We start from the raw sequence: 8,473 nt of genomic DNA, 5'->3' as shown, positions 1-8,473 counted from the left end.
ATATGAATCATGTAAAAGCAAAAGTCTTTAAAAAAAAACATAATTAAAATAATTTAATTGCTTATGAATCATGAGTATTCACCATTAATGGATCATTTGGCTCTCCTTATATAACTTGTTCTTGAGTTGTTTGGATTGTAGAAGAACTACCTTAATTTTGTTAATCAATATTGCAATATTCTCCAAATAACTTTTGAAGTCTCTCACAAATATTATTCACCTTGTTATTGCCTTCATCATCACCATAGAGTTTCATAAAAGCTAATTCAATAATATCCATTTTATAACGAGAATCCAAAATCACCGCAATAACCAAGATAGCAGTAAAAGCTCCTCAATATTTATCAAACTTTGATTGCATTCTTGACAATGATGAACTTCTAAAAAGAATGATATTTCTTGCTTCTACTTGCAATATACATTGAATCCTCCACATCCCAAGAAAGAACAAGTTTGAAGTGGGATACAAGGTGCCCGAAAAAATATTTATCACATCATAGAACACTTTAAAAAATTTAACCATGTTTTCTATGCGATTCCATTCTTCTAAAGTAGGACAATGAAGATAGTTAGAGTTACTCAAGATTAATAAATGCATTTCAATAATGTAAAGCCGACTCTAGCATAAGATATGTTAAATTCCATTTTGTGCTAACATCTTGATGCAACCATTTTTTGCAATTAATACCCCTATATTCAAACAAACCAACAGTTTTGACATATTTTCTGGTAATACATTTACAATAAATGTGTGCATCTCAAACTCATGAAGTTCATGTCAATACCTGCTCTAGAGTAACAATTGTAAAGATCGCCAGAGGTCTCTACGACACTCACAAAGTCAAACAATCAAGACAACCAACCAATTAAACAATTCAATCAACCCATAATAAATCACAAACAACACACACCAATTTATACGCTTCGATGTGAAGGATAAAAACCACGGGACCGTTCAAGGAGTCCACCCTTTACTTCTCTTATTGATAAATTGAGGGCAAAAAGAACCCCAAATCAGTCAACAAAGGATTCACAACCCACCAACAAACTCCAAGAACAATAAGAGATCAAGATAGAGCAAAAAGGTGTAGAAATCACCCAAAAAAACTGCTGATCCATTAAAAGCTGCGTTTTTTTGACTAAACCGAGCACCCGAGGACGATCCGACCGTTCAAAATGAAGCCCTTCTTGTCAGGAACAAGGTGGCCAAATTTGAGCAAAATCGGACCACGGTAGAACCTCCGATCGTAGAGTTGATCAAAACTGCACACATAAAACCGAGAATAATAAACCCCTCTTAAGCTCTCTCTTTTCTTCTTTGATTGCCGTCCGCCTACATTTAGCTGACCAAAAACCAAAGAATATAATCACAAAAAGAAAATTCTCTTGGAAACCCTAATATCAATGCCAAATGGACCCAAGAAATAAGACATACCAAGTCCAACATAAAGGCCCAACATAAACAACAAAAGCAATATGAAATATTGCAAATATGGGCTGGACCCATAACAACAATTAATAATATGAACTCATAGAATGTGATCCTATGCTCACCAATATTGGCGTATACATCAATTTATATACAGATCAGTATTATTGCTCAAACATAATGCCAAGAACATTTCTAAGGATTGAGCTCTAAACCATAGTTACCAGAAACATGGTACGATCCAAGTTGTGAGACGGATACGGATACAAGAAACGATGCTTGCAGTGTATCCGATACGGTGGGGGGTAGGCTTAGTTGGTACGATTAATTCAATTCAAGATACGATTGAAAATTACTTCCGAGTCGGCCAAGAGTGCATATGAATAACATTTAATAAAAAACGAACATTATAATTAAAGTTATAAAATGAATTAAGCAAACTTTAAATAACTAATTTTATTGCAATTTTAAAGAATGTATAGGTTAAAATTTTATGTAATAAAATTTTATATTAGAAAATAATTTAAATACGTATACTAGATTTAAAAATATATAAGAATTTTATCTATAATAACTTTTAAAACATAATTAATTGTGGCGTTATCTATAACTATTTAAAAAAAAAACTATTTAGATAGATTTTTATAAAATCTACCGTTAATTAATTTTGATAAACCTCTTTCATCGACTCAGATCGCGTACCTAACCGATTCAGAACGAAAACGAACTCTGATAACTATAAACTGTTGTGTAAAAAAAACACTCAAATCATTGATTCAGAAAATCAATGGGTTAAAACTAGTAGGTACGAATTACTAGATTATAGATACAAATAATAACAAGTGCATAAAAAAAGTCACTCACAATGAGCACCAGTGATTCTGTAGAAATTCCTATATCCATAGAATAAAAAATAAAAAATAACAATAATAAATCTCATATAAAATTTACAAAAACTTGGAGTAATTCAAGGAAGGTTCCTCAGTCTCCTTGCTTTTATAAAAAGTACAAATTAACAGGCACTATTTTAAGTTAGTCATATTCATTTCCTGAAAGAGATCAAGCTTTTTCATTACTTAAGAACAAGAAGTGGCAAGAAATAACAGAAGTTGCGTTAGAGACATTTAAGACAATCATCTAATCAAAACTAAATTTTAGATCATTGTTGGTTGTTCTGTTCAATGCATTCCGCAAATGTCACCCGTCGCCCCTGTAAAGATTTTATTTTTAAAAGATAAGGGAAACAATCAGCACGAAAATTATGTAGTTATTTATGACAATAAAAAAATGAGTCACTTTTTAACAGCAAAACTTGATGGAACTCACAGGAATTCGGCAATGTTCGTTGAGGTCATTGAACATTTGGCTCAAGAGACTCCTTGCTGTCTCCTCTGCTTTGAGTGCTCTTCGGCAGGCTTCTTTCATCTGCTCCTATTATAAAGAAAATTTTAACTGAGGATTGCATTGTTGCTGAATAGTAAAGACATAATTAATTAATCACCAACAATTTTATAGTGTCAAGAAAAAGTTCCATTTAGGACTGTTTAATTCTACATTTAATGAGATTGCTAGCAAGTTTTACATGCAGGAGAGACTCCAAAATCCAACTTACAGAAATTCAAATGACTTAAATGACCATGCCCCAGTCGTAGCTCATCCTTGAATCAAATTGATCTAGTCCTACTATGTAACTAAGTTTACATTCCCAAGTTTGCAATTTCATCATTGGCAAATAAGCAGATTAAGCAAGAAAAACACAGTTAAAAACTATTTGGCCATTCAACTTTTTTCAAGGAAACAATGAAATCTAATGTCACTCAAAGTTCCCCTCCACAAGAAATGCAAAACAAAATCCAACAGAGGATTATATTTTGGCTGGAATAGGAAAAAAATCTAGTAGTAAAAGAATAAGAAGTTAATAATATCCAAATTACATGTTACCTCGTTGGGCTGAAGGCCTGAATTGTATTTTTTGTCTTCGACTTTAACCACTGATTTCTCCACTAAACTCCTTAGGTGTGAAAGTTCCTTCGTTAGCCCTACTATGATATCATCTGCTCCATGCATCTGTTTCTTGGAGAATTCAAATGCCTTCTCGGCATGAATAAGAAAAGTAGTACAATCCAAACACGGGCAGGGGCCTCGACATCCACCCGCTTGGCTCTTCAAAATACCGTGTTTCGGAGCAAGAACATTCTGTCCCACTGGAAAGCGACCTCCATGTGAAGAAGTATCTGCAAGAGGGATCTTATCCATGTATGATATCACTTTTTGGCAATCTTCTTCGACTTTCTTTGTCAGACCTGCAAGTGCTTGGGCACTACCATGCAGCTCCTTAATTGCTAGCACTTGGAGCCTGTCTGGTGGCAAATGGAATGATCTGACCATAAGCTCCAACTCAAAACTACCACCTTCTCGAGTAGCCCTTGGTTTCATGTCATTAATTTCCCCTTGCCTTTCATCAATCAGTGCTGATAATCTTGTTGGTTTATGATCGGCAACATTAAGAGTTCTCAAGTTGTGGTTTTCACTAACATGTCTTTCAGAAGCATTTGAATTAAAACTCATTTGAGTATTCAAAGATTCTCCAATGCCTTGAACTTCATGCTTTCCTTCCGTGAAGGAATTTTCTTTATGTGATGGAGGATTCTTTATAGGATAATCTGGAGCAATGAAGGGTTTGACATCATCTACAATTCACCAATGTCAAACTCAATCAAGCATCATGAAAAATCAATAGATAGTGATGATGAAATGTCAAAGGGCAGTGGTCTAGTCAAATTACTTGAATTATCCATTTCCATGAGAAATGGGAGCAATCTTTTGTAGCTAAAGGAGTTTGGGTTTCCATAAAGCTTCAATCGCGAGCAAGGAACAAGCCCCTGATAAACATTAAAAAGGTCTTCATAAGTCATAAAGAGCAAAAAGAATTATAACCCACCAATAAGCATAGGTAATGACTTCCAAAATTCTTATAGCACAAGAAGTTCAACTCGATAAATCAGTGGAAACCTTTGCATTGCATGAATCATGAACAATTATATTCATAATTTACACTGAACAAGAAGCCTTAAACAAAAAACAGATTAAGCAAATTAATGATGCATAAAAAGCATGCACCAATAAGAGCAGAACAAGCACCTCATACATGTGGCCTGTGTTTTGTCCTTTCCACAATTAACAAAGAACAAGACCTAAAATCAAAATCAGGGAATTTTTATGGCTTGAACATTAAAGCACAAAATGAACACTCAATACATATGAGCAATGGTTTTGCCTTACAATTCACACACATGGCCAAAAGTTCTCCTCACAATCATGCAACACAATAATCTCTATACCTAAAATTAAACTCAGATAAACTGCATCCACCCCTAAAATCAAAATCGGATAAATCACATAGCGCAAACCATGAAACACATAACCAGTTCTACCAAAGATTGCCAATGGATTACCTCATGATCCACAAACCCCAACAAACCCTAACCCTAACAACAAAATCAGAGAACCTGAATAACATGAAACATGAATCAAAGAACCAGCTCCAAATAAACATGGCCTCTCCTGCTTTTTCTCAGAACTCACACAATACAATAAACTCGAACCCTAAAATCAAAATCAAACAACTTGCATTGCCTGAACCCTGAATCAAGTAGGTAAAAAAGAAAAAAAAGAAAAAGAATCGAATCCTCACCAATCGCTTGTTAGGTTGATTCCTCGAACGAAGCAGCGGTCGACGAGCTCCTTCCTCTCCAGAAACCCTCACCGCTCCACCAACCCCATCCTTGGAGATACTCGATTTATCTGAAAACTCAGAATCAGGTGCCGTGCTCCGGATCAAGCCATCCTCCAATCCATCAGATCGATCGCCAACATCTCCAACCACTTCTTTCCCTGCTACGCAGATCTGATCATTGATGGAGTTATCAAATGAAGTGGAGGCGGGAGAGAAGACTCTATGGGAGCGGAGATCCTTGACGGAGATGGATTCCGAGCAGCAGACATTGCCGGCCAGAGGACGATCGGAAGGATTGGATGGAGGATTTGCTAGGGCAAGGTCATTGAGATGGGACACAGGGTAGAGGCGGACACGGCCGGAGCGAGTGCGGTGAACTAAGTCCTCAGATTGCCTGCGGGTAAGCGCGCCGGGCATCGCCGGCGGCAGCCGATATGCTGATCGCCTTCTCCTCGCCATTACTGAAACCTCGAGCTTTCTTTTCTTTTTTTTTTCCTTTTTATAGCATATATATATATATATAATGGAAAAAGAGTTTTGGCGGGAAAGATGAAGGGATGCTGAATTTGGCGCCAAATTATATATAGTTATAATATTTACTTGATTATTATTATTATTATTATTGAATTAAGCGGAGTAGTTTTGTTCAAATATTTATCCTTAAAGTGTTTTTTAAATCTAATTAATACATTATGTATGCCTATAAGAAGGTAAACTTTGCAAAGGTGTAGTGTATATATGTGTGTCGATTTTTATTTTTTTATGAGGATATACTTAAATTTTAAAATATTATTTTATTCAATAAAAATTTAAATCGAGGTTTTAATTATTTTCTTATAAATATTCCTTTGTGTTGTATACTCCTTAATATATTATTAAGTATTAAATAATAAAAAAAATTGTGCTTATCTATAACTAAAAAATTTAAGTTTGTTTTATTCATTACATCTAAATAAAAATTAACACTCTTAAACATAGATTATCTTTATTTCTTTAAAAAATTAATATGTTTTATAATTCATAATATACATTAATGATATATATGAGGTAAAATAGCAAATTAAATTCTAAAGAGTATATATGATATTTAGTTTAATTGAGAATAATGCGGACATTTAGTGCTCTATTTTAAGGTTGAAAATCTCAATATAACGCTCTATTTAATGTAGCAAACATATTGCACGAAATAAAAAATTTCAGAGAATTTAGGAGATAAGAAATCATTGGAGTAATATTTATCTTGTCCAAAAAATAGTGACTCAAAGTATAATATAAGCACTTGTGTAGAACAATTGCATTTGATCAATTGTGCATATCGGAGCTGGTTTTTGATAACTAAATAAATGCGAACTTATCGTATTTAGATGACATATTGAGACATTAGCACAAATTCTTGATATTAATTATAATGAAGTGAAATTTAGGTTCAAAAAGGCAAAATAAGACTCCGTTGCCATCAATTGTTGGATTTAATTCAAGTTTTAAGCATTTTATATTTACTTTAAAAAAAAAACTTAGTTTTGAATTTTAACAAAAATTAAAAATAAAAAAAAGTGTGTAAATTCAAATATCATAGAATACAATAAATTCAATTGATGTCTATTATAAATACAATAAATTCAAAACACTTTACAACTTTTCAAAATAGTCTATTATAAATACAATAAATGCAAATCACTTCACAACTTTCAAAATAGTGCGTAAATAAATATCATACAATATAATCAAATATTTTCTAAGTTTCTATTTCAATTATGACAAAGATTTGTTGGGTAAATGATCACCATTGAGCAACATAAGACATTATAAAGCACCAAAAGAAAAAAAAAATTGTGACAACTTAAAAATTTATTCCAATCTAGTAGTAGTAGAAGAAGATGCATCATTAGCTCCATCAAAAATCCTGTTTTCAATTCCCAAAATATTGTCATAATCTTCCAAGTTAAAACAAGTATCGGTTAGTATTAAATCAGTAAAGATTGTCTTACTTCTCACAAAGAGTTTCTCTAAGCTGAAACGATCATCAGTCAATATATCATCTAATGTTGGCATTATTGTTGTATCTTTCGTTAGAAGTAGTTCTCGTAAGTTGAAAGTCTTATCACCATCTGATCTGATCAAATTCCTAGGAGTTGTAGTAGAAGAAGATGCATGATTAGCTACATCAAGAATCATGTTTTCACTTCCCAAAATATTGCCGTAATCTTTCAAGTTAAAACAAGTATTAGTTAGTATTAAATCAAGTAAGATTGTCTCACTTCTGACAAAGAGTTTCTCTAAGCTGAAACACTCATCAGTCAATATATCATCTAATGTTGGTGTTGTTGCTATATTTTTTGTCAGAAGTAGTTCTCGTAAGTTGAAAGTCTTCTCACCATTAGATCTGATCAAATTCCTTGGAGTAGTAGTAGAAGATGATGCATCATTAACTGCATCAATAATTCTTTTTTCACTTTCTGAAAATATTGTTGTAATCTTCAAAGTTGAAGCACATATCGGTTAGTATTAAATCAGATAAGATTGTCTCACTTCTCACAAAAAAGTTTCTTTAAGCTGAAATGCTCATCACTCAATATATCATCTTTTGTTGTTGTTGTTGTTGTTGTTGTTGTTGTATCTTTCTTCAAAACTAGTTCTTCTAAGTTGAAACACTTATCACCATCATATCTGATCAAATTCATGTTCTCCTTCAAAAATAATTGTTCTAAGTTGAAACACTTATTACTATCAGGTACGATCGAATTCATGATCCTAGAGTAATAAGAAGCGGCTGAAGAAGAGGAGGAAGAGGGAGAAAGAAGTTTTTGGCCTTTTTGTGCAACCACAACTTCTTTGTGAATAGCCATCCATTAAACCTTTGTAGTGTAGGTCAGAAAACTCACAAACCTCTCTTCTAATCTTCATGATATCTCCAAGCGGTCAAAGGGGTGATGGAGTTCTATGGAACTCTTTTGAGAGCGTTTGGGTTTGTTTATATAGAGAGTATGTAGAAGTTTTTTAATTTGGAATTTAATGTTGTTTCTTTTACTTTGATTTGGAATTAAATAACTATTTGATCCAAACTAGGAGTTTGCCTGAGTCTTGAGTTTTTTTATTTTTTTACTTTGATTTGGAATTGGATAATTATTAGATCAAAACTAGGAGTTTGCTTGAGTTTTGAGTTTTTTCTTTAGACAATTGATTTAGTAAGTTGACTTGTCAAAGTTCAGTGAATCGATAATTTTTACTATTTATTGATTTGTAATATTTATATAAGTCATTAATAGGAGTCAGATTGTTACCTAATAATTATTAAATTACAAATATAA

At 33.0% G+C, this 8,473-nt stretch overlaps 1 protein-coding gene across 2 annotated transcripts; it reads right to left on the bottom strand.

Annotated features, from left to right (window-relative positions):
- Positions 1-2,343: 2,343 nt before the first annotated feature.
- On the bottom strand, positions 2,344-5,642 carry LOC120257095. Of its 2 annotated transcripts, none has more exons than XM_039264713.1 (5): positions 5,124-5,642; positions 4,215-4,311; positions 3,371-4,119; positions 2,756-2,860; positions 2,344-2,639 (listed from the first exon to the last, which is right to left on the bottom strand). In XM_039264713.1, the coding sequence occupies exons 1-5, from the start codon at positions 5,622-5,624 to the stop codon at positions 2,589-2,591; spliced, it is 1,503 nt and encodes a 500-aa protein (XP_039120647.1). In that variant the 5' UTR covers positions 5,625-5,642; the 3' UTR covers positions 2,344-2,588. The 2 variants fall into 2 exon arrangements, with proteins under 2 accessions (XP_039120647.1, XP_039120648.1); XM_039264714.1 differs by having other exon boundaries at positions 2,756-2,854.
- Between the last annotated feature and the right edge of the window lie 2,831 nt (positions 5,643-8,473).

This window comes from Dioscorea cayenensis, unplaced genomic scaffold (assembly GCF_009730915.1).
Source record: "Dioscorea cayenensis subsp. rotundata cultivar TDr96_F1 unplaced genomic scaffold, TDr96_F1_v2_PseudoChromosome.rev07_lg8_w22 25.fasta BLBR01001853.1, whole genome shotgun sequence".
NCBI lineage: Eukaryota > Viridiplantae > Streptophyta > Magnoliopsida > Dioscoreales > Dioscoreaceae > Dioscorea > Dioscorea cayenensis.
The sequence above is the reverse complement of the archived record's forward strand: the minus strand, read 5'-3'. Positions and strand labels throughout refer to the sequence as shown.

What these genes read in the sequence shown, in the direction of transcription:
- LOC120257095 (XM_039264713.1), bottom strand. Translation starts at nt 5,624, where the DNA reads ATGGCGAGGAGAAGGCGATCAGCATATCGGCTGCCGCCGGCGATGCCC. An exon ending in ATCAACCTAACAAGCGATTG is followed by an intron (nt 4,312 to 5,123) that starts GTGAGGATTCGA and finishes AATGTTTATCAG; the next exon opens with GGGCTTGTTCCTTGCTCGCG. An exon ending in ACGAACATTGCCGAATTCCT is followed by an intron (nt 2,640 to 2,755) that starts GTGAGTTCCATC and finishes AAATCTTTACAG; the next exon opens with GGGCGACGGGTGACATTTGC.